Here is a 24,886-nt window from a genome sequence, read left to right on the forward strand (position 1 = left end):
GATCAGAAACAAGTATGCCTACTCTTGCCACTTTTATTCAACATAGTATTGAAAGTTCTAGCCAGAACAATCAGGCAAGAAAAGTAAAAGGCATCCAAATTGGAAAGAAGGAGAGAAAACTGTCACTATTTGCAGATGACATATTATATCCTAAAGATTCTACCAAAAAAACCGGTCAGAATAAATTCAGTAGGGTTGCAAGATACAAAATCAATATACAAAGATCTATTACATTTCTATACACTAATAACAAACTATCAGAAAAAGAACTTAAGAAAACAATCCCATTTACAATTCCATCAAAAAGAATACAATACCAAGGAATAAATTGAACTAAGGAGGTGAAAGACCTATATACTGAAAATTATGACATTTATGAACTAAACTGAGGAAAACACAACTAAATGGAAAGGCATTTCATATTCATGGATTGAAGAATTAATATCATTAAAATGCAATCTATAGCTTCAATGCAATTCCTATCAAAATTCTAATGGCATTGTTTCACAGAAATAGAACAAGTCTAAAATTTGTATGAAACCAAAAAAGACCCTGAATAACAATCACGATCTTGAGAAACAACAACAAAGCTGGAGATATCACACTTCTTGATTTCAAACTATATTACAAGGCCATGGTAATTAAAACACTATGGCATTAGCATGAAAACAGACGCATAGAGGGATTGCAGGGAAGATGGCAAAGTGGGAGGACCCTAAGCTCACCTTATTTCATGGATACAACTCGATAACACTCACATTAGTGTTTATAACCCAGAAAATGACTGGAAAACAAACTCCACAACTAAATGTAGAGAAGAGGCCACGTCAAAGAGGGTAGGAAAGGCAGAGACGTGGTGGGGAGCTAAACAGACCTGAGGGACTCTCCATGGGAGGGAGGGACCCACAGGTGTGGAGAGGGTAGAGAAATACACTATCGCACTCGGGAGCCCACATGGGGAAGATGAATCCCCGTAACATTTGGCTTTGCAAAACAGAGAGGCTGAATTTCATGAGTTCTTAAAGCCAGGAGGACTTTAAAAACCTGGAATTTAAAAAGTAAGTAGTCACGGAGAGCCCAGAAGGCAAGAGGCAACTGAGTCCCTGCCCTTAAAGAGACAGCACAACAAACACCCATAGAGATACAGCCTAGAAGCAGTTTGAAAAACGCCTGGGGCACAGAGGAGGGAGTGTGAGTTACTAATCTCAGAGCAAGTCGCGGAGAGGCAAGGATGCTTGGAAGCTTCTTCAGGAACAAGGAGCTGGCAGGAACTAATTCCCTCCCCCACCTCCCACCTGTGTATTTATACACAGCGCCTGTGGGAACAAGCGCTGCCTGACACTCACCACTTAGCTTGCTCACACCTTCTCCTATGCATGCTTTGGCAAATCCAACCCTCCCTTCCCCCCACAGCCAGGTCGGCCTCAGTGCTGGTGCTGCAGGGCCTCTCCCACAGACGACCAGCACAGCATGCAAAACACCCTGCCAGCCCATGCATGTTGATGACCTGCCCCTCCAAAACACTCTTGGCCAGAGACCTTCCAGGGCGGTGCCACAGGCCTGGCAGTGTGCAAGCAGCCCCAACATGGGCCAGCACCACTGCACAGTGAGTCCTTCCCCAGGGAGAGGGAAAGATAACCGCACTCACCAGTCAGACTGGGCCCAGGCAGTGGGCTAGTGGCAGACAACTAGTCTGACTGCAGGCCCTGCACACCAACGGAAGCTTTTCAGGTGAAACACACCCTGCAGTTTATTGCCACTGCATCTCCAGCAAATGTCTGGTCTGACTAACCTCAAGCCAAAGGCGGCCCCAGAGTGGCTCACTAACACCACAGGGAGCAAACCCTGCTCACGACAGGCAAAGAGAGCCACCGCAGACAACTGGTCTGAAGGAAAAAGCCACTCAACCGCAACAGCGGGGTGCACACAACACACATAGCAGTCGCCTTTGAAGCTCTGGGTTCTGGTGATCAGGGGACACTGCGCTGCAGGGCACTACAGGACCTCTTTTTCATAAGGCCATTACTTGCAAAAACAGGGAGATGTAACTGAATTTCCTAACACACAGAAGCAGACATAGAGAATTAGAGGAAACACAGGAATACGTCCCCAATGAAAGAAAAAGATGAAATCACAGCAAGAGACCTTAGGTGAAACAGAGACAAGCAATATGCCTGATGGAGATTTTGAAGTAATGATCATAAAGGTACTTACTGGACTTGAGACAAGAGTGGAGGACATCAAATAAGACCTTTGACAAAGAGATAAAAAAGAACCAATTAGAGATGAAGAAGACAGTAAGTGAAATTAAAATACACTAGAGGGAATAAATCATAGCCTAGAGGAAACAGAAGAGTGAATCAGCGACCTGGTGGACAGAGTAATGGGAAGTAATCAAGCTGAGCAGGTGAGAGAAAAAAAAATTATGCAAAATTGACAACAGACTTAAGGGAGCTCAGTGACACCATCAAACATAATAATTCACATTATAGGGATCCCAGAAGGAGAAGAGAGGGAAAAGGGGGCAGAAAATTTATTTGAAGAAATAATAGCTGAAAACGTTCCTAATCTGGGGAGGGAAACAGAAATCCAGATCTAGGAGGCACAGGGAGCCTCCCGCCCCCAAAAGCAATCTTAAAAGCAGCAAGAGAAAAGATGACAGTTACGTACAAGGGAAACCCCATAAGGCTGTCAGCAGATTTTTTCAGCAGAAACTTTGCAGGCCAGAAGTGAGTGGCATGATATATTCCAAGTGCTGAAAGGGAAAAATCTGCAGCCAAGAATACTGTATCCAAAGGCTGTCATTCAGAATAGAGGAAGAGATAAAGATTTCCCCAGACAAACAGAAGTTTAAATGAATTCATCACCACTAAACCAGCTCTACAAGAAATGTTAAAGGGGACTCTTTCAGTGGAAAGGAAAGACCATAAGCAGGAGCAAGAAAAGTAGGAAGGATATAGTCAGTAAAAATAAGTGTATCTGTAAAAATCAGTCAAGAGACTCACAAAGTAAAAGGATGTCAAGTATGACGCTATATACCTAAAACATGGTCAGGGGGAGGCAGGGAGAGGAGTAAAGAATGGATTCTCTTTTCTGTAAGTTGTACCAAAACATCAACTTAACTTGTTTCACTTGTACTATTCCTTCAAATAAAGTAATTTGGTATGCCTCCCCCAAAAAGAATGGGTTCAAACTTAAGTGACTATCAACTTAATATAGACTGCTATGCAGGAGATGTTATATACATACCTAGTGGTATCCACAAATCAAAAACCAGAAATAGATAATATAAGAAATAAAGAGAAAGGAATCCATTATATCACTAAAGATAGCCAACCTATCATGAAAAAAGAGAGCAAGGGAAGAAAGGAACAGAGAAGAACTACAGAAACAACCATAAAACAAATAACAAAATGGATGGGGCACCTGGGTGGCTCAGTCATTAAGTATCTGCCTTCAGCTCAGATCATGATCCCAGGGTCCTGGGATCGAGCCACACATCAGGCTCCCTGCTCAGCGGGAAGCCTGCTTCTCCCACTTCCCCTGCTCACTCCCCCTGCTTGTGTTCCCTCTCTTGCTGTGTCTCTCTCTGTCAAATAAATAAAATCTTTAAAAAAAACCCAAATAACAAAATGGCAATAAATACATACCTATCAATAATTACTTTGAATGTAAATGGATTAAATGCTCCAAGCAAAAGACACAGGGTGATGGAATAGATAAGAAGCAAGACCCATTTATATGCTGCCTACAAGAGACACACTTCTGACCTAAAGACATAAGCAGATTGAACAGGAAGGGATGGAGAAGTGTTTTTATGCAAATGGATGTGAAAAGTGATGTTTTTTTTTTTTTTTTTTTGGATTTGACACCAAAAGCAAAGGTAACAAAAGCGAAAATAAACAACTGGAACTATTCCAAAATAAAAAGCTCCTGCACACCAAAGAAAATCATCAGCAAAATAAAAAGGCAGTGTATTGGATGGGAGTCAAATATTTGTAAATTATAGATCTGATAAGGGGTTAATATCCAAAATATATAAAGAACTCCTACAATTCAATAGCAAACAAACAAGCTGATTAAATGGGCAGAGGACCTGAATAGTCCTTTTTCCAAAGATGACATACAGATGGCCAATAGGTACATGAAAAGGTGCCCACATCATTAATCATCAGGGAAATGCAAATCAAAACCACAATGAGATAGCACTTCACGCCTGTTAGAATAGCTATTATCAAAAACAAGAAATAACAAGTGTTGGTGAAGATGTGGAAAAAGGGAACCCTTGTGCGCTGTTGGATCAACCACACTGGAAAACAGTAGGGAGGTTCCTCAAAACATAAAAAATAGAACTACTGTATGATCCAACAATCCCACTTCTGGGTATTTAAATGAAGAACATGAAAACACTAACTCGATGTGGTATTCTCTTCCAGCGTGAAAACACTAACTCGATGTGGTATTCTCTTCCAACATAAGGCTGCTCCATCTACATGGATAACCTGGGATAGGCCACCTTTGTTTTCTTAGCTAGATCTTCCGGAGAACTCGCTTCCGCATCTACATCAGCACTTGCGACTTCGCCTGGCACTTTTATGTTTGGAGGGGTGGGTTCTTTCCTTAAACCTCACAAACCAACCTCTGCTGGTTTTTCTTCTGCAGCTTCCTCACATCTCAGCCTTCGTGGAGTTGAAGAGAATTTGGGCCTTGCTCTGGATGAGGCTTTGTATTACGGGAAGGTTGTGGCTGGTTTTCTTCTCCATCTAGACCCCTATGACCTCATTATCAACAATAAGACTGTTTGCTTTCTTATCATTTGTGTGTTTGCTGGAGTAGCACTTTCAGTTTCCTTCAAGAACGTTTCCTCTGCATTCACAACTTGGCTAAATGTTTTGTACAAGAGGCCTAGCTTTCAGCCCATCTAGGCTTTTTGTTTTTGGTTTAAATTTTATTTATTTGAGAGAGCGAGAGAGCGCAAGCACAAGCGGGGAGGAGAGGCAGAGGGAGAAGGAGAAGCAGACTCCCCACGGAGCAGGGAGCCCGACGTGGAGCTGGATCCCAGAACCCTGGGATCATGACCTGAGCCAAAGGCAGCCACCCAGGCACCCCCAGCTTTTGATTTAAAGTGAGATGTGGGCGACTTTTCCTTTCACTTGTATACACAGAGGCCATTGTAGGGTCATTGATTGGCTTGATTTCAATATTATTACATCTCAGGGAATAGAGAGGCCTGAGGAGAGGGAGAGTGATGGGAATGGCTGGTGGGTGGAGCACTCAGCACAAGCAACACTTATCTAGTAAGTCTGAGGTCTTATGTGGGTGTGGTTCATGGCGCCCCTGTAACATCAAAGATTGTTGATCACAGATCACCACAACAAATACTGGAAAAAATGTGAAATACTGCAAAAATTACCAAACAGTGACAGCAAGACACAAAGTGAGTAAATGCTGTTGGAAAAATGGCACCGATAGGCTCGCTTGACACACAAAACTTCAATTTGTTAAAAAAAAAAAATCTGCAAAGTGCAATAAAGCAAAATGCAATAAAAAGAAATTAGTGTAAAAATAAATTACTAGTTAATGATATTTTCAGAACAACTTTATTTCAAGTTGGAGGAAAATTAACGTACATCCTATAGATGACAAATTCCAGACTTAAAAGACTTAACAGCAGAACACAACAAAAATATACGTGTTCTGGCTCTTGGTGGGGAAATACATTCTGACTACTGGAGAAAGAGAGGGACCACTCTCAGAGTATATATTTCTGAATATATAAAAACTTAAAACTTTTCTGCAATATTGAAATCAAGCAACAGAATGGAGAAAAATTTACAAAATAAGCTAATTAGGAAATACCTGCTTTCTAAGATATTTAAGAAATACCTGTCTATATGTAGACATAAATACAATATAAATATATGTGGTTTATAAATAAATATGGTGTATACAAATATACGGTCTATACTAAGATCTAGATGATGCTTTGTCAAGGAAGAAAAATAAAAAATACAAACCTATGATACAAGGCATTATTATAGGAAAAAACACAACATTCCACAGCAACTAGATTTTAAAAGTGTGCATTTAATACAGAATGCAAGAAACTCGCAAGAAAAATGCAAGAGCCTAATTTTGGTGGACAAGTGGCAATGAGGGTGCAAACACACACTGCTAACAGGCTTGAAGTGTCATTTGCAGGTCTGGGGCTGGGACGTCCCAGGAGCTTTGGTCAGACAAGGTTCAAACTCCCGTTCGATGCAGTGCCTGCGGTCTGGACCGGAGGAAAAGACTCGAGGCGTCCAGGGGACAGATCAACCCTTCTGCGCTCCACGGGTCCTCATGTATTTCCGCACCGGGTACGTCCTGATATTTGTACTTTCCAGCCCAAACTAACGTCTATGCGTAGGGTCCGTATAGGTCAGGTGGGAGAGTAATCTCGTGACGAGGCCACAAGGAACTTCGACAAAGTTAAACCTTCCGAACCGTGCTACCTGCTTTGCAAAAGCAAAGCAAAGCACACCCCACTTAGTCGGCTGTCCACCCGGACTTATCCGGAAACCCGTGCATCAGTCCTGCCGCGGGCCTGGGAAAGGCGCGTCTGCTTTGTCCTCACCAACCGAAAAGACTCGGGTGAAAAAAGCGGGGAGCGTGCCAGAGCCGGCAGGAAGCCCGTCTCCGTGCAGAGAGCCGAGCAGCTCCGCGGCGCCGCCCAGCCAGCAGCGCGAAGCACGGCCGGGAGCCCCAGCTGGGCGCGCTCCGCGCAGGGCCCCGCGCAGGACTCCGCGCACCGACGCGGAGTCCCGGGCGCCCGGCGGCGGCGGCGGCGGAACTACAACTCCCGCGGCCCCTCGGGCGACCGCGCTGCGTCCCCCTCGGCCGGCCTAGCCCGCGGAGCTCCGCCCAGGTCGCGGGCGCCCGAGTCGCCGGGGTGTGCGGGCGCGCGGCAGCGAGCGGGCGGGCGGCATGGAGCCCCGCGGGGCGGACGGCTGCTTCCTGGGCGACGTGGGTAGGTTAGGTGCGGGCGCGGGGAGCGCGGGCGCGGGGCGGGCCCGGAAGCAGGGACAGCCGGGCTGCTCCCCGGCGGGACAGGTGCGTCTGCGGACACGCGCTCGGCGGTCGTGACGCGCGCTGCCCGGAGGGCGCCGGCGGGGGCGTTTTGGTGGCCCGGGGTTGGAGCGCCGCCGTTCCCTCACGGGAGCAGCCTCGGTGACCCCCAGGCATCTCAGGCGCGCTCTGCGTCCGGCTCCTAGTCCCCGGCCGGCGCGTTGCCAAGCCAGTCACGGTGTTGACGCGTCGGTCGTGAGACTTCAAAACTGCAGACCCACCCGCGCGCCGCGCACCTTGGGGAAGGCGCGGGGAGGGGGGTGCGCATAGTCATGGCCAAGCTCAGAGCACCCAGGAGGTGCTGGGTGTGGGAGCTGGACCATCTTCCAGGGGCCCTGTGAGAGGGTTGTGGCGCACTGTCATTAGCATCCTACGGGTACACCCAGTTTGTGATAGAAGGCATCTGCTCCAGGAGAAGGCGATGTTCTTGCGACAGGTCACCCTGTGTTTTAAAAAAAAAAAAAAAAAAGCCATCTCGGTTCTTCACTGAATCTTGCTTACCATTCGGTTGCTATGGAAGAATAAAATGAATCGAGGGCAAAGGCACATTCTCTGGGGAAGCAAACATCTCTGCCTATGAAGTAATACTACAGCAGGTGAAATGTCCCCAGAAGGCACTTTGAAAACCTGGAAGAAAAAAAAAATCTAAAGTCCTTTTACACTGGTAGAAACAGCAGTACCAATAAAAGTGGGAAGTCTTAAGGGTCAGTTTAGTGTAAGGAATTATAGTCCTGGCAAAACAGCCACCTTCAACCAGATCAAAGGCCTCTAAGAAGCATCTGGTTTTACTTGGCATTCCACCCCAGGCAGGCACAGACTCTGACTCCACCAGTGTGTTCTGTGTTTGGTCCAGTTAAATAAGCAATGAACAGCTAAGCAGGGCACCCTAGACACAGTTGCATATTTTTGTTCGTGTAGAATGCTTTATAACAGCATTTACTTCTGAGCGTTTTTGTTTTGTTTTGTTTTTGCATAGTTTAAGGAATCTTGAAGAGAAAAGCACACTCCACCAATGGATGTACGGCTTCTGAGGTTCATGCATAGTTTTGACTGTCATTGTTTGATTTCCCCCAAAAAGATAAGCCCTGATACTTTGATTCTCAACGCTAATGGATCAGCTGAATGTATTGAATCTGGAAGCCTGCTATCCCAGCAGAAGCAGAGGCCCATTGTAGGAACTATAGCCCATTTTAACATTCTGATCTGAAATTCTAGATGCATGGGATGCTTAAAAGCATTACATTTTCCATTTTTTAATAGAACACCTCACAGAGGTAAAGACGGTGCTTATGGAGGCCATATTGTAAGGCTCTGCAGAGAATTTAGGGCAAGTCATCTCCTAAGTGAATCCAGTATTCATAACTTAGCAAACGTAATACAGGTTGTTATGGACCCAAGGTAAGTGCCCCTTTGCAAAGTTGAAAAAAATGACCCCATATTCAGGATCTGTACTCAAGAGCTGTACTCGAGAGGCTGGGTAGAAGACAACAGAAGGGTACTTAAGGATTTGGGGGCTCTAAGTCAGATGAGCTAATTTTTTTTCAGTCATCCTTGGCCAAGAACTCCAAACACAGCTCACTACTGTGTGGGGTAATCAGAAGGTCAGATGGAGAGAGAAAGAGTTTCTGGGACCACCATAAGAGCATGGAGCTGCTAGGTTACGGGCCAGCACTAGCCACATGCCCTGGGGGCAGCTGCAGGATGGTCCTTACGTCTGATAATTTAGAGGTGCAACTGAGTTCACACAACTAGAAAGAAGCAAGGCTGAGGTTTAAACCCAGGTGGATTTTTTTCTGGGTTGCTTGTTTTATGCTAAAAGGCTCACACACTTCCCATCAAATACATTTATCCCTAGTCAATTTGTAGGGTTACCTGAGTGCTTTTTCCCCTGAGCAGTAAGTCTCAAGAGTAGTCTTAAAATATTCAGTAAACTGTGTTGAAAACATATGCTCTCTCCCCTAGGCTTTGTTATTCCATTTATAGAGCACAGGAAGAGTAGATTTAGCAGAATTCTTAAGGGCCTTAGGATTTTTGAAATGTTCAGTGACCATTGGCTTCAACTTAAAGTCTCCAGCTTCATTAACCCCTCACGTCTGCCCCCTGAAGCCAGGCTTTGACTTCTCCTCTCTAGCTATGAAAGTCCTAGATGGTATTTTCATACCATAGTAGGCCGTTTCATCTGCATTGATAATGTTTGGTGTAGCCACCTTCGTAAATTTTCTTAGCTAGATCTTCTGGACCACATGCTTCTTCACCTGGCACTTTTATGTTTTGGAGACAGCTTCTTTCCTTAAACTTCACACACCAACCTCTGCTAGCTTCCCGTTTTTCTTCTTACAGCTTCCTCACCTCTCACCTTTCATGGACCTGAAGAGAGTTAGGGCCTTGCCCTAGATTGGGTTTTGGCTTAAGACAATGCTGTGGCTGGTTTGATCTTCTGTCCAGACCACCTAAACTTTCTCCATATCAGCAGTAAGACTGTTTCATTTTCTTATCATTTATGTGTTCACCGGAGTAGCACTTTTCATTTTCTTCCAGAACTTTTTCTTTGCGTTCACAACTTGGCTGTTTGGTGCAAGAGACCTAGCTTTCAGCCTGTCTTAGCCTTCCACATGCCTCCCTTACTGAGCTTAATAATTTCTGGTTGTTTAAAAAAAAGTTTTTTTTAAAGATTTATTTTAGAGAGAGAGCCAGCGCAAGTGTGCGAGTTGGGGGGAAGGGCAGAAGGAGAGAGAATCTCAAACAGATTCCCTGCTGAGCTCCATCTCATGACCCTGAGATCATGACCTGAGCTGAAATCAAGAGTCGGGCACTTAACCAACTGAGCCACCCAGGCGCCCCTCATTTCTAGCTTTTGATTTAAAGCGAGAGATGTGGGACTCTTCCTTTCACTTGAACACATAGAGACCATCATGGGGTTATTGATTGGTCTTCATTTCAGTGCATGGTCTTAGGGAATAGGGAGGCCTGACAAGAGGGCGACTGGGGAACAGCTGGTTGGTAAAGTCAGAACACCCACATTTGTCGATTAAGTTCATTGTCTTCTATGGGCATGGTTTGGGGGCATCCCCAAACAGGTAAATAACATCAAAGGTTATTGATCACCGATCACTATAACAAAGGTAATCAAGTTTGAAATATTGCAAGAATCACCAAATGTGAGGCAAACACCGTTGGAAAAATTGCAACACAGGATTGCCACAAGCCTTCAATTTGTAAAAAACGAATTATCTGCAAAGTGCACGAAATCGAAGGCTCCCTGGCCTTCCTGAGCTGCCTCTCCCTTCCTTCTGCGAGACTGAGGGCCTTACCCTGTTTTCCTCTTTGTAGGGTTGCAAACCGTAGGGTTTTGCTTCTTCCAGACCGACTTTACAGTGATAGCCACTTCTCACTAACCCCCAAGACAGGCACGCCAGTGACTGGTAATTACCACTGGGGAAACAAACATCCTGGGGTCCCCTTCTTGAGGTGGTAAAGAGAAAGTCCCACAGGCTTGGTTTTTATATTTTGTGAGAATCTTCCTGAGTTTCAGCTCTCCCTTTGCTCCCCCCTCCCCCACCCCACATATGATCAAGTCCCCATTTCATGGGGTCACAGGCTCTTTGGCTAGTGGGCAAGACAGGGAGGCACAGTGGGGGGGGGTGGAATATTACTAATAGACAGCATTTTCTGAGTCACTTTGTGCCAGGCCACACACTACGTACTTTTGCTTTACTTTAATTCATTTACCTTTCATGAACCACCAATGAATAAACTGTTATCATCAGCCCAATTTCTAGGTGAAGAAATGCTTGGGTGGGGGGGGGGGCGGTGAGGTCCTGCAGAAGCTGATAAATGGCAGAGCCCAGTGTCAGGTGTAGCAGAGACCCCGGCCCCCGTCCTTCCCTGCCCCATGGCGGAGGTGCGGGCCCTAGCATGGTAGAGCTGGGGCCATCTGGGTAGATTGTCATCGACACACAACCGATGAAGTTGTCCCTCTGTGGAGGAGAGCATCCCACCCCACTTAGGGTCTGTAGAAGTGCTCTGGGAAGATTTGGGAACTGACGAGGTGATTAGAAGGCTTTCTAGGGAAATGTAATAATAAGATGTGCAATGTAATAAAAGGGAACTGCTATCATAAAGAGGTATGTGACGTGATCTTGCGGTTTGCAGTAGGGGGCGTGACAGTAAGGATAGGTCGGTGTTAACCCAACATTGTCATTTAAGACTTTTTTTTTTTTAAAGCCTAGTGTCTGGAAGATGCCCCTGTATCCTAGGTAATGGACACTGAGGAAACATAGCCATAGTGTGTGCATTCAGGTAGTTCACGGTCTCGGCTAGTTAGCGTGCTTTTGTCTGCACTTGGCCCAGACAGGAACCCTCATTCCCACATAGTAGGGAGACCAACGGGCAGCGGGGCACCAGGCCCCCCGTGACGCCGGATGCACCAGGTTCAGGGCTCTGGCGCCCAGGCCCAGCATGCTCCAGCAGGCAGCCGCATGGCTACAGCACCACCGCGTTCCGGTCTAGGCCGTACGCAGATGAAGAAGGGAGAGGGTCTTCTGGAAGTCCTTGGGAAAGAGAGGAGTTTTGAAGCTGTGAAACCAGTCACAGGCTCTCCCTCCCTTCTTGGGAACTGCAGTTGGGTCAGATGCGCAACAGGAACGATGATTGCTGTGATTAACTGAGATCACTCACCTGGGGTGGAAAGGATGCTTCTGGGAACCAACCTCTGTGGCCATTCGTCTGTTTCTACAGGGCAGCAGGTAGCCGGCACACAGGTGGCTTCGCCTCCCCTTAGCTTACAGAGGGTCACCTTCTCACTGTGGCCTCAGTGGGCTTGTCCCTGTTCGTGCACATCCCAGGTGTGCGTCCTAATGTTTTTTTTTTTTTTTAAAGATTTTATATGTTTATTCGAGAGAGAGAGCACATGCATGCACACATGAGTGGTGGGGAGGGGCAGAGGGAGAGGGAGAAGCAGGCTCCCTGCTGAGCAGGGAGCCCAGTGCGGGGTTTGATCCCAGGACCCCAAGATCATGACCTGAGCCAAAGGCAGACGCTTCACCAAGTGAGCCACGCAGGGGCTCTTTGTGTCCTAATCTCTTCTAAAGACCCCAGTTAGATGGGATGAGGGCCCACTCCTAATGGCCTCACCTTAATTCCTTCAGAAAAGGTGCAGTCTCCAAATACAGTCACATTCTGAGGTACGAGGGGTTAGGGCTTCAACTATGAATTTGGGGGGCACAGTTCAGTCCATAACAAATTTTAGGCCAACAGATCAGATGATGTACATAAAGTGGACAAAGTCCTCTATAGACACAAACTACCAACTGACTCAAAAGATAGAAACTTGAGAGTCAGACGCTCAACCACCTGAGCCACCCAGGCTCCCATCACCCGGGATTCTGAGGAGCGTCTGGACCAACCCCACGATCATACGTGGCGTCCTGGGATCGTACGGGGTTCCATGGACCTGGAGGGCGGCGGCACGGCCCCAGCGCTCGGTCTGCTCTCCTCCGCAGGTTTCTGGGTGGAGCGCACCCCCGTACACGAGGCGGCCCAGCGCGGCGAGACCCTGCAGCTGCAGCAGCTGATCGAGAGCGGCGCATGCGTCAACCAGGTCACGGTGGACTCCATCACGCCCCTGCACGCAGCCAGCCTGCAGGGCCAGGCGCGGTGTGTGCAGCTGCTGCTGGCTGCGGGGGCCCAGGTGAGCGGCCCCGCGGGACAGACCCCGCCCGAGCCGGGGAAGCCACGGCACCTGCTCCGGAGAACGCGGGGAGGGAGGGGAAAGAGACACGAGACCTGGGATTAGCGTTGTCATGTGCAAGCGCGTGGGAAGTAGAGAAAGCCCTGGAGGGGAAGGGGAAGCTGGAGTGGGCTGCCATGGAAGCCAGCGGAGGAGCGGCCTGTCGGTCAGCTGTGCGCGGAGGGCCTGTGGGTCATGGCTCGGCTATCAGGAGGGCATTGGTAGCCAGAGAGAAGGCAGTTGTAGAGGGGGAGAGGCAGGGGGAGTGCCCCGCATGGGGGGTGCGCCAGAGCAGGCCTGCCGATCACACGGGCCGAAGAGCTGCTGCTGGGGTCCCGGAGATGTCGGAGTGGGATGCTGGTAAGCCAGCTCTCCATGGGAGGTGGAGGTCGGGGGGCGGAGGGCCCAGAACACAAGCTTCTGGTTTGTTTTCCCCGGTGTAAACACGCTGGCCGGGGCGGACTGGGAGCCCGCAGCAGTTTCTGGCTAGGAACTGGCCTGACACCCACAGCCCGAAGGTTTCGCTGGAACGCGGGCTCCAGTGTCCATTGTGAGCCACACCGTTCACACTGCCCCGCTGGCTCTCCAAAGCCTCGCCTACGAAGGCAGCCCCCGAGGAGCCAGAACAGGGTTTGGCGTGTCCCCGAATAGCAGCTGAATTCTAGGCAGAATCTGCCAGCTTGCAGAGTCGCCTTTTTCCTTCCCGGATCATGTTCCAGCTAGAGGGGGCACATGAAGCCGCTTCCGGCACTCCTGAAGTTCAAGCTCGCTCTCCTACCCTGTCTCCCTCAGCTCGCAGTCTGGGTGTGTGTGGGGGGGGTGGGGGGTGGGGGCAAGAATGAAGCAGAGAAGCAGAGTTGAGCCTGTCCCAAGAGAAGAGCCCTGAAGAGGGCGCCTCCTGCACTTGGCAGGCTAACAGGCACTCCCAACACCCCCCCCCATCCTTTGTCCTTGAACGCCCTTGCCTGGCGCAGCACCTTAGCACACACTCGGAAACTGGTGCTTCTAAGAAGGGCCTTTGCAAAGATGAATGTGCATCGGGGGAGAGAGCGGCTCACGTGGGTTTCCCCTCCACCCTGACACGCGTTTCTTCCCACGAGGTGGATGCCCGCAACATCGACGGCAGCACGCCCCTGTGTGATGCCTGTGCCTCAGGCAGCATCGAGTGCGTGAAGCTCCTCCTGTCCTACGGGGCCAAGGTCAACCCGCCCCTGTACACAGCATCCCCGCTGCACGAGGCCTGCATGAGCGGTGAGTCCGCGCAAGCAAGCGGTGTAGATGGGAAGCCATCGGCTGGCTAAGGAGCGCCCCCAGTCTGCTTCTGGCTCGTGGTCGCCCGGCCATGAGAGCCTCAGCTTTTCCTCCTGAAGGTGGTTTTCACCCAGGAGTAGGGGGCCGTGGTTTCTAGGACAGGATTCTATTCTCAGCGGTGTCCTCCAGTGCCTTTCAGATGTTAACACTGAAGTCACTGCACCCTGCCGTGGCTCTCAGTCTTCCCGGCATTCTGCCCTGTGGCTCCCTGTTCTAGTTGGGAGAGGAGACCCAACATATGCCCGGAGGACAGGTGCTCGGGGGGGGGGGGGGGGGGGGGGGAAGAGCTCATCCTGGAGTCTCGGAACAGGTGAGATTTCAGTTGCCCTGCAAGAATGGGTAGGTCTCAGATGGTGGGAGTGTAAGAGGAAGGCCACTCCATGCACAGAGAAAGTGACTTACTGGACCCAAAGTTCCCAGTGGAGGGGCAACAGAGAAGACTGGAAATTTAGGGCAAGACCGGCAGGTGGGAAATCATTAAATGACAGACTAAGGAGCTTGGATTCTACTCTTTTAAGCAAAGGTTGCAAGCTTCTGGCTGATGTTTTGATTGGCTGGCACCATGCTGGTCTTCGCTGCCTGGTGTGGGCGTGGGTGCATGCTCTCCCGTGGCTCCTCTCAGTCGCTGTTCTCTACTGCCTCTCACCCCCCTTCCCAGGGAGGTCATCTTTTGTCACCCGGATCTGGTGCTGAGACCACACCACTTCCAACCAGGTCAGATGAACACTACAGTTCCAAGGACACTTTATGAAACCCAAGACACTATGTATGATCGTGTAGTTGGTCCAGATACTCCTCAAAAATCCTTGGGGGATCCCCGCGGCCAAGTGTTTGGCATGGACTGTAAAGGGTTGGTGGCCTGGGCCTTGCTCAGGAGCTCTCCGAGCCCTCTCCCACCGCTGCCCTGCACAAACCCGCTCTCCAGTCCCGCCTATAGCTGCCCAGTGTCCATGCCATTTCACACCTGCGTCTCTCTGCGTATATTCTTCCCGGCCTGCAGAATGGGGGACTGGACAGGAGCAATCTCCTGTTTAGATATTACATACTCCACCCTGTTACATGCTTTCCTCTGGTGCTCTCTCTGGGCTGGTAAGTGTCTGGAATTTTCTCTGGTCATTTGTCCTTCCACATGGAGGGCAGTAGGGACACCTTTATAAATTTTTGTCCTGATCTTAGGCAAATACAAGCTTTTCTTGTATCTGCTTAATTACCTTAAACTCAAAATAATCCTTATGCTAAGGTAGACTATTTTGGGGTGGCGTAGTCTGCGGCTCTGCAGTAGAGGAGTGGAGGGGGTGGTATCCTGATGTGGAGAGATCACTGGGGCCATGGCAGTGATCTAAGCACAAAGCCCTTCGAGCCCAAGCGGGATGGATTCATTTAGAAGGCTTTGGGGAAGGATCAGCAGGATTTAGTATGAGGGAGAGCAGAGCACAGGGTCAAAGCCAACTCAGGAGTGATGCCGATGATGGAGACAGATTGGCCAGGCACAGGGGCCCCCTGGGAGTGGAGGGAGGGGACTCTGCCATGGCCAAGACATCCCCAAGAGCATGGCCAGCAGAGGGCTGGAGGTAAGAGGCTGGATTTCAGGGCTGGAGGTGGAAACTTGGTAGCTACCAATGATGAAGCATGATTAAGTGAGGAGAGAGGATGCAGCCTGGGACAGAACGAACCTGCACTCAAGCCGAGTTGGAGATGGCCATGAAGAGGCAGGAAAAGCACCTGCTAGGGAGAAGAGCAGGGGACCTCCGAGGTAAGGAGGCTTAGGGAAGTTCATCCAGGAGCCTTGGACTCGGGCTGCCAGCATCTTTAGGAGGCCACCTGCAGGCTCGGCGTTCCCGACACAGCTTGGGAGACAGCCCGGAGGTGGGGGGCACCGTCCTTCCCGCTGAGGAGCAGAGTCCGGCCGTTCGGGGTGGTAGTGCAAGACCTTTTGCTCTCCCCCAAGAGGGTCGGCTGTGTCCTCTCTCCCCGTCCCGCTGCCAGGCAGGCTTGGAGAACCCTGCAGGCTCAGAAGGGACAACTTCTTTAGCTCCCTAGGACCACACGTGGTCGTAAACCAAGGTTGGTTGGGCCGCAGCTCCGGTTCGCCTCACCTCCCCCTGCAACCCGGCATGGGGCTCACCTTCCACCTGCCGCTCCCTCAGGCTTATTGCAAATGCACACATTCATTCACGGTTCTCATCCTTTTCCACGTGTTTGAAGGAAGTTCTGAATGTGTGAGGCTGCTTATTGACGTTGGGGCCAACCTGGAAGCGCATGACTGCCATTTTGGGACCCCTCTTCATGTTGCCTGTGCCCGGGAGCATCTGGACTGTGTCAAAGTGCTGCTTAATGCAGGTACGTCAGCCTTTCTCCCTGCGCTGCTCAGGGTTGGTGTTGGCGTTTACACATGCGTGCCTCAGTGCAGGTGTTTTGTTTACCTGCACCATGCGCTGGCCGTGAGCTGGGCAGTGGAATCGGACAGACCAGCTTTGAAGCTGGCTCTCCCACCCACCAGCTGGAACCTTGGGCCTCAGTTTCTATATCTATAAAACTGGAGAAAATAAGCCCCACTTTGCAGGGTTGTTGGAAGGACTTGTGATCACATTTCCGCAGGACCTGATGCTCGATGAATGCTGGGTCATTATTTTTAGTAGCCATAGAGACCATCCACAGTACCTGCCTGATGAGTTTGCAGCTAAGTCAGAAAGAGGTGGGAGGATCCATGGGAAAGGAGCTGGTAGCACGTTTGGAATCCAGGTCCTTGTCGGATGTTCTAAAAAGGCTCAGGATAGGGAGGGTCCCAAGGCAAAAAACAAAAAATGAAATAAGACATAGCCCAGTCACGTGAAGGTTGGATTCAGGACCTATCTACCACTGCAGTTTTAAAATGTAGCCAAAGTGGGTGTTGGCAAGGAGTTTTCATTATGAACCCAATGTAAATATTTTGTTGGAAAATTTTAGCTCAGCCATTCTGGGTGCAACTTAGGATAAAAACAAAACTGGTCAGGAATAGAAAGATGACGAGCTCTGTCCGGACGACGGTCATTTGAGCTTCAGTTATATGTGCTTTTCTATTCGGGAGTCTTGTTTGCTTTCATGAGCCACTTCTACATGTTTTTAGTGAAAAGGATTTATTTTGTGTCAGGCTAGCCATTGGGGTGGTTTTCTTTTTTACACAAGGATAAAACATCTAGATGAGAAGTAGTCCTAGGCCTTCCAGCCAATCACTCAGCTTTTCCATCAACCGAGGGTTATTAGTTGCTGTGACTGCTGAGCTTATGAAATGGTAGTATCACAATCAACAACTGTCCCCAGAGCACCTGCTGCCCTTTTTTCTTTAGTTCCTTTAGTGGTGGCTGGAGGGGAAAGGCTCGAATCAGGGGCTTGAACCCCGACATCCCTTCCATATTGACTAAGACTTTATGGAACCGATTACTCTTGTAAGTAATGGGAACCAAGTACAGGGGGCTGAGGGGATGTCTTGGTCCAGGTGACTGAAAAGATCAGGAGGAGGCAGGTGTCAGGGTCACTTTGTTCTGAGGGTTGGCGGCAGCATGAAGCCGGCACCGTCTCTGAATCTTTCAGGTCCGTTGTCCACCCCACTCGCTTGATCCTATGCCTGGCGTCCCTAACAGGCTGAAAATGGCTGCATCAGGGTCACGCTCAAATCCAAATACTTTCCTTCCCAAGGTTTTGGGTAGTTTTCTCATAAGAGTGAGAAACCACTACTCCAGCTGTCTCCCACACACTTCCCTTAAGTCCCAGGGGCCCAAATTGGGTCCTGGGTCCGAACCTAATCCAGCCCCTTTGTCCAGGCTCGGCCACATCCTCATTGGCTCAGGCCCAGGTTATTTGAACCAATTCCTGGGGGTGGGGAGAGAGGGATTAACCAATCAGAGCCCATCCCTGGGGTTGGAGGCCAGGCCATCCCACCCCAGCCCCCCCCCCCACCTCCCCATTGCAAGGTGTGGGCTCAGTTGGGTGGGTCCGAGTGGGAAGGCATACACCTGGGGGATGGAATGAGGGCTAGACTAGAGCCCCCCCAGGGAAGGCTCCCCCATGGAGGAGGGGGACCGCTGCCGCCAGGCTGGCACCTCCGGACTTGCCTGCTACTGTAGACGTGGACGGTCGCCTCCTAGAGCATCTTCTTCCTAGATTGCAGGGATTCTTCTCAAAGAAAATGTTTTCAGCTGTGGGAAACCTCCCACATACAAAAAAGTAGAAGAGGGCAGCATATGGGCTCTTCTGAAAGTAGTGGTTCTGGTCACAGAGCCCTTGGAAAATCCACTGGAAGCCTCAGACAGGTCTCTGGAAAACAGGTGCTCGCGGACCCCCCCCACCCCCCCACCCAGCTGCAGGGTGGTGTGGCAGAGGAGGGGGCTGGGGCTAGTGCCGGTCCAGTTGTCCAGTTGTCCCACGAAGTCATAGTGACTGTAACCGCCGCAGGAAGTGCTAAGAGGCGCCAGGGAGGGTGCTGGCTACTGAGCTGCTGGGGCCTCAGTGTCCCCGTCCTGCCAGCTTCTTGGCGCGCGTGGCCAGCCCTTCTCTGTGCATGCTTAAGGCTTTACTCTGAGTCCACTTTGATCCTGTTGTGCTTTGAAATCAGACTTTGACCCCTTTTTCTCTGAAGCATGAGGTTGAGAAGTTTTAATGCCTGGATGCCTTTAGTTATTTTGCTGGCTTCCTCTCTCCCTGAGCCCCCCTCTTTCTCCCTCCCTCCCTCCCTCCCTCTCCCTCTCTCCCCTTCTCTCCCTCCCCTCCCCCCCCCCAGTTCAAGGCACATTATCATCATCAGTCCCCACAAAGCCACCTTCTCCCCCCTTCCTTCTTTCCTCTATTATTGCCCCCCAGCCCCCTGTTTTAATGTGTGTGTGTGCTTCCTCTGTGTTTTGTAAGAGACACCGGGCGGGTTGAGGCACGTATTTGTAATTGACAGTCGGTGCCATGTTACAGACTTTGCCCTCTTTGCTGTTTTTTTCCGGCCTGCCCTGTGTTTTCAAGTCCCCCCCACCCCCCATGTACTCTGTGTGCTCAGGTCTGCAGTTGCCCCAGCAGCAGCGTGTACCAGCGTCCCCTCCTGATCTCCAGGCTGTGTCACACCCAGGCCAAAGGAGCCAAGAGCACCGGTTAAGAACGGCCTGTCTTGTACCTTGGGATGCCACCTTGTGGAAAGAGTCACCCTGCTGCGGCCTTGTATCCTGGGAGCCCTAGTGAACGGGATGGAAGGGCGGTGTGGTTTGAGAGCTAGCCTACCCCTAGTTTTCTCCTTGACCGTGTGCGCCCCCTTCTCTCTTGCTAAATAGAGACAGTCTCTTTCCTTCCCACTTGGCAAGATTATTGCCACAATTAATGACCTGCGAGACAGGTCCTGCACTTTAGATTCTGTACACTTTACAGTTTATTTTTCGTTACCAGTTTGCGTCTCGCGTTCGCACCCCTATTTGCTTTATGACTGCAACTATGAAATCCTTTATTCTTCTAGGCGGCTATTGGAAGAGCACCCCCGATATGGGGGTTACATGGGGGGCGGTTCTTTTCTTTAACGTATTGCCTTTCAGTATTATTTTTGCAATGCATATCTGCTGAATTAAATACTTGGGTGATGTAGCCTTCTTCCTGAGGGATTTTTTTGCCCTCACCTGTCTTGGGAGGTTTGGCTGCACTTGTGTTATCTTGTTGGGGTGACTGCTGATAGGCACACAGTTTTTAGGTTCTATTAGGGGATCAAAACTGTTTTAAGTCACGGGTGCCTGGGTGGCCCAGTTGGTGAAGCATCTGACTTCAGCTCGGTCATGGGATGGAGCCCTCTGTTGGGCTCAGTGGGGAGCCTGCTTGTCCCGCTTCCCCTTCCCCAACTTGTGCATGCTCGCACATTCTCGCTCTGCCTCAAATAATAAAATCTTAAAAACAAAAACAAAAACAAAACGCTTTTAAGTCAGAAACCAGAATTTCCAAATACTCTTGAGCAGTGGGACAGGAGACCTAATAGCCTTACACCCTTTATTTCCTTTAAATTTATCATTACATGGAGATATGTTGGTGATCTGATTTCTTTTAACCCCACTTTCCTGATATTTTATGACTGTGATTGGAATCTCTTTTGGGGGGGCTGGGCTATTTGCTTGACTTCTTTAAAATACTTTTCTCCCATCCCCTTTCTCTTATAACCTCCTTATCCATTAGGAGCAGACTTCAAAGAAGTTGGTTAAAAAAAAAAAATCCTAAGGGTCCCAGAGATCCCCTTGCATAGAATTGGTGATGGCTGTACCCTATGAAAGGTATTTTACACAAATCCTATTTTTATCAAAATCTTTATTTTTTAATGCATCTAAAAATACTGTAATTAGCTACTTGTTCGCCTCTTTCTAAATATCCACTATTTTTTAAAAGATTGTATTTATTTATTTGAGAGAGAAAGAGAGAAAGAGAGCATGAGCAGGGGGAGTGGGAGAGGGAGAAGCAGACTCCCTGCTGAGCAGGGAGCCTGATGCAGGACTCAAACCCAGAACCCTGAGATCATGACCTGAGCCACAGTTGCTTAACCAACTGAGCCCCCCGGGCGCCCCTACTATAACATCTACTACTATCCTGAAAACAGGTGGGTGGCAGAGCTGAATTCACAAGTACGACACCTCATCTCTTACCTGAACTGCGGAGGGTGTTTGGGGAACATGACCTTCATTCCCTATGCGTGTCTCTTTTGTGAAAGAATATTTACATTTAAGGACCCTTCCTTCATTCCTGCAGCACAGCTTTCTAGAGCCTCCGGCCTGCGCCTACTGTGTGTGCACTCGAGCGGGAACAGTGTGCATGCGAGCGGGAACAGCAGGAGAGCTTCTGTAGCTTTGCCTGAGGTCTCAGAGCCTCAGGACCCATGGGGACAGCCTGTACGGGGTCTCAGAACTGCCTCGTAACTCACAGGGAAGTTTTCTTTTTCTTCTTTGGGGTTCCGTTTCCAGTTACATTACTTTCCTACAGCTATCGGTCTGTAGCTCTCTTACCATCAGAAAAAAAGTAATTACTGCTTTCTTTGGGATCTTGAAAAAAGATTCTGAAAAGGCTGTAGCAGAATCTGTCTTGACTCTTTCCTGGCTGGGGCATTGCTTTTGTGCACTGTGCCGAACGAGAAAGTACCAGCCGACGTTTCTGTTGGCTCTGCGGCCTCTCCTTGGTGATACTTGTTGTCCACCCCGGACTGGCAGGGGCCAATGTGAATGCAGCAAAGCTTCACGAGACCGCCCTGCATCACGCAGCCAAGGTGAAGAATGTTGACCTCATCGAGATGCTCGTTGCGTTTGGAGGCAACATCTACGCACGGGACAACCGGGGAAAGAAGCCATCCGACTACGTGTGGAATAGCAGTGCACCTGCCAAGTGCCTGGAGTTCTACGAAAGTAGGCCACCCTGTCCTTGTCGTGTGAATGTGCTCGGTTGGTTGGTTTAGCATTGCGCAAGATAGCCTGCAAGAAGCTCTGTTCTGACAGTCTGCCCAATCATGTCCGAGCGGTCCAACCATCCCGAGTCCCTGTGAGCCACCCCACCCTGCAGGAGACAAGGGACAAATATGATCGGAGGACAAGACTTCTTTGCGTACAGATTTTTAAATGAATTTACCCAGCCTTGCAACCACAAGAGGCTTTCAGACACCTCTCGGTTGGGGAAAAAAACCCCGATTTTTTCAAATGTTTGCCGGCCCCACCCAACCAAAATCCATATGAACTCAGAGGCAGATACATCCGTACATGTCAAACATTTCCTGGAGGGTATTTCTTTTCCTGCATCCGAATAATGTGGGGGATGAAGTAATACGGGAAAATGAATTTCTCCAGGATTTCTTTTTTTTTTCCTCCCAAAGAGTTTTTTATTTCATAAATCTTCATAAGTTGAGAATACCGTTTGGCTAATTTATATATTTATCAAGCAGATATTTGCAGCATACGTGGGTTTTTAAAGCATTGAATCCTTGTAAAAGGCCGACTGCTCTGCAGGTGTCTCAGTGGCCGGGGGCCCCCAGGGACCTTCCATCGTTGGCCCTGGTTTGCTCGCCCTCCCGAGCCATGGCTGCAGGCTTCACCTTTCATCCAAGGTCCTCACCCTCGGGACTAGGACATGGGCTTGCGTGCTGTGTCTGTCAGAGCTGTTCTGTGGTGTGTGTGTGTTCTCCCCGGGTCCCCTTGTGCCCCGCGACTCGTGGCAGTGAGAGCAGGGCCTGGGACTTGCCCGGCAACTGACCCTTGCCCTGTCCCTTACTTATCTGGAAGTTTGACAAACGAGCCCGCTAGCCACAGAGTAGTCATTTGCTGATGAATCTGTGTACCAAGTTATAACATTATGGAAAAGAAAAAAAAAAAAACAAAACTCCCCAGAACCCCACAGAATAAAAGCCCAGTGGATGCCCCCTAAATTCCATTTCCTGGTCTTCCTTCCCAGGTCCCTGGCTGTCTTTCCTGGTAGCCTTCCGGAGAAGGCATGCAGGCCGCGTCCCAGCTCCAGGGAAAGGGGATATTTCCGGTTCCACCCTGGTTATTTCCCAAGTTGGAGGATGTTACGCTCCTTCCTTCAGCTGACCGCATCTGATTCCTGTTCCCTTTTTTCAGAAACACCTCTGACCCTGTCGCAGCTCTGCAGGGTGAGCTTGAGGAGGGCCACTGGCGTCAGAGGACTGGAGAAAATCACCAAGTTGAACATCCCTCCCCGGCTCATCAATTACCTTTCCTACAACTGAGCCGCAGGCCTGGGAGGCAGGTGGGGGCCCCCCTGGCTGCCGGCCTCGCTGAGCCCAGCGGCTGGGCCACAAGGACCGCCCCCCTTGTCTGCAGCCACCTGACTGCTAGAGAAAGAGCAGCGTTCCCTGAGTCCCTGCTGGCTGTCCTGTTTTGTCTTCTCTGCAGACTCCGGAGGATATTTCCGAGGCCCTGGGAGGGCCCTGCCTCATCTTCTGCAGGCACTTTGCTCTCCCTCCACCCGGTCCCAGCCATCCAGCATTCTCCTGTCACTGACTTTCCTCAGGGGGACTCTCGGGAAGGACACAGGGGAAGGCCAGGCTGGGGCTGGGGGTGCAGGGCCCTGCTGCCCGGGAGGCCGGGGCACCTGGCGCCATCTCTGAGTCCTTCAGCACTAGGGTGGCCCTGGGTGTCCGAAGGGAGAAGCCTGTGCTGCAGAGATTGGGTCCTGACCATGTGGCCCCGGACAGCTGCTTTGATGACATCCTGCTACTTGGACAATTTTTTCTGGAGCTCTGGTGGGCACTTTCCAAGGCCCACCTGTACCCAGGTAGACCCATCACTCAGGGGACTTTGCACGGGTCTTGGTCGGGGAAGCCTCGGGCGACTTATTCCCCACACTAGCACAGTGTTTCTTAGGAACTTTGCAGGCCTCAGCTCTTAAACAGCTTGTGTTGGGGATAAAATCTTTTAGAGCATACATAGGCTGCCGCACTTAGGTTTTGTTAACGAGTCTGCAAAACCACAGATAACGTGAAGGTGTGTCCGTGCGTATTCCAGGAGGAGTTGTTTCCAACATGAAGGACCCTTAGGACACCCTTTAGGGATGATTGCTCATCTGTTTCTGCAGTTGCCAAACGGATTCTCTTCCTGCCCTAAAGTTTGCTCACTCTCGAGGCTCTGAAATTGGTAGGAGAGGGAGGTTGCCAGCGCCTGGCATTACCAACCACTGACTTGCGCATCGTGCAGATACTTACGGAACGTCTATGATGTTCTAGGAATTGTCCGAGTGCTTTGAGCTGTGTAGGAATCAGACTCATTACCCAAGGCAGAGAAAGAGAACACTTTCCGGTCTGTTCCCGTAGTAACAGAAACGAACTCTACACTCTCGGAAGGTGAACTCTTCAGTACTATATTCAGACTGCACTTGTGTCAGATTCTCTCTCCTAATTTAAAAACACAAAAACCAGGCAGTTAAACTAGAGGACGTTTGCATAATTAGTTCAGGTGTATTTGGTTTCTGAGGACACGGGAGGGCACCACCAGTGAACGCTGCTGGGAGTCGTGCCCGAAGCCGCCGAATGTCCCCAGATGCTCCCAAGGGGGGGAAGTGTGTGGGGCAGAAGGAGCCTGGATGGGGGAGGCCAGCTGTGCTGCATGCCTGGGGTGTCTCTTCTGCTCGAAGTTACTTGGCGGGGCCCCAGATCTGCGGAGAGTTTCACAGTAGCTGCCAATGGGCATTTTCTGTTTTGAAAATGACATGGAGGCCATTGTCATGATGGTGCGTCGTTAAGCTCTGAGAATGGGTCGCTCCTATCCAGGTACCATGTGAGACCCAAGTTCGAGGTAAATGGCTGCTTTTGCATGTACAGACAACAACAACAAAAAAATCACGGGGTTCTGCCCATCAGTCTGTGTAACAGAAACTGGCCTCTAGCCATGAACGTGGATACGCTTCCTCCCGTGGAGCACTGAGTGCAGAATCTGTCCCCACACTCACTGCTCAATAAAAATCGCTTCACAAGAGTCCACCCTGGGGCGCCTGGGTGGCTCAGTCGTTAAGCGTCTGCCTTCGGCTCGGGTCATGATCCCAGGGTCCTGGGATCGAGCCCCACATCGGGCTCCCTGCTCAGCGGGAAGCCTGCTTCTCCTTCTCCCACTCCCCCTGCTTGTGTTCCCTTTCTCACTGTGTCTCTCTCTGTCAAATAAATAAAATTAAAAAAAAAAAAAAAAAGAGTCCACCCTGACGTGCACAAGCCCTTTTGTTGGGAGCAGACACGCTGATGGGCCGCTGTCATCTTCCAGTGATGGA

At 49.9% G+C, this 24,886-nt stretch overlaps 1 protein-coding gene across 4 annotated transcripts; it reads left to right on the forward strand.

Moving 5' to 3' along the window:
- Window positions 1–6,489: 6,489 nt before the first annotated feature.
- ASB13 (ankyrin repeat and SOCS box containing 13) lies at window positions 6,490–24,678 on the forward strand. Of its 4 annotated transcripts, none has more exons than XM_035021723.1 (6): window positions 6,495–7,009; window positions 12,609–12,796; window positions 13,936–14,086; window positions 16,352–16,486; window positions 21,334–21,525; window positions 22,562–22,722. In XM_035021723.1, the coding sequence occupies exons 1-6, from the start codon at window positions 6,967–6,969 to the stop codon at window positions 22,696–22,698; spliced, it is 846 nt and encodes a 281-aa protein (XP_034877614.1). In that variant the 5' UTR covers window positions 6,495–6,966; the 3' UTR covers window positions 22,699–22,722. The 4 variants fall into 4 exon arrangements, with proteins under 4 accessions (XP_034877618.1, XP_034877614.1, XP_034877615.1 ...); XM_035021724.1 differs by lacking the exon at window positions 22,562–22,722 and adding an exon at window positions 22,729–24,678 and having other exon boundaries at window positions 6,908–7,009; XM_035021727.1 differs by lacking the exons at window positions 21,334–21,525; window positions 22,562–22,722 and adding an exon at window positions 20,879–21,128 and having other exon boundaries at window positions 6,490–7,009.
- The last annotated feature ends 208 nt before the right edge of the window (window positions 24,679–24,886 follow it).

Source organism: Mirounga leonina, unplaced genomic scaffold, assembly GCF_011800145.1.
Source record: "Mirounga leonina isolate KUSES-001 unplaced genomic scaffold, KU_Mleo_1.0 Mir_175, whole genome shotgun sequence".
Classification (NCBI taxonomy): Eukaryota; Metazoa; Chordata; class Mammalia; order Carnivora; family Phocidae; genus Mirounga; species Mirounga leonina.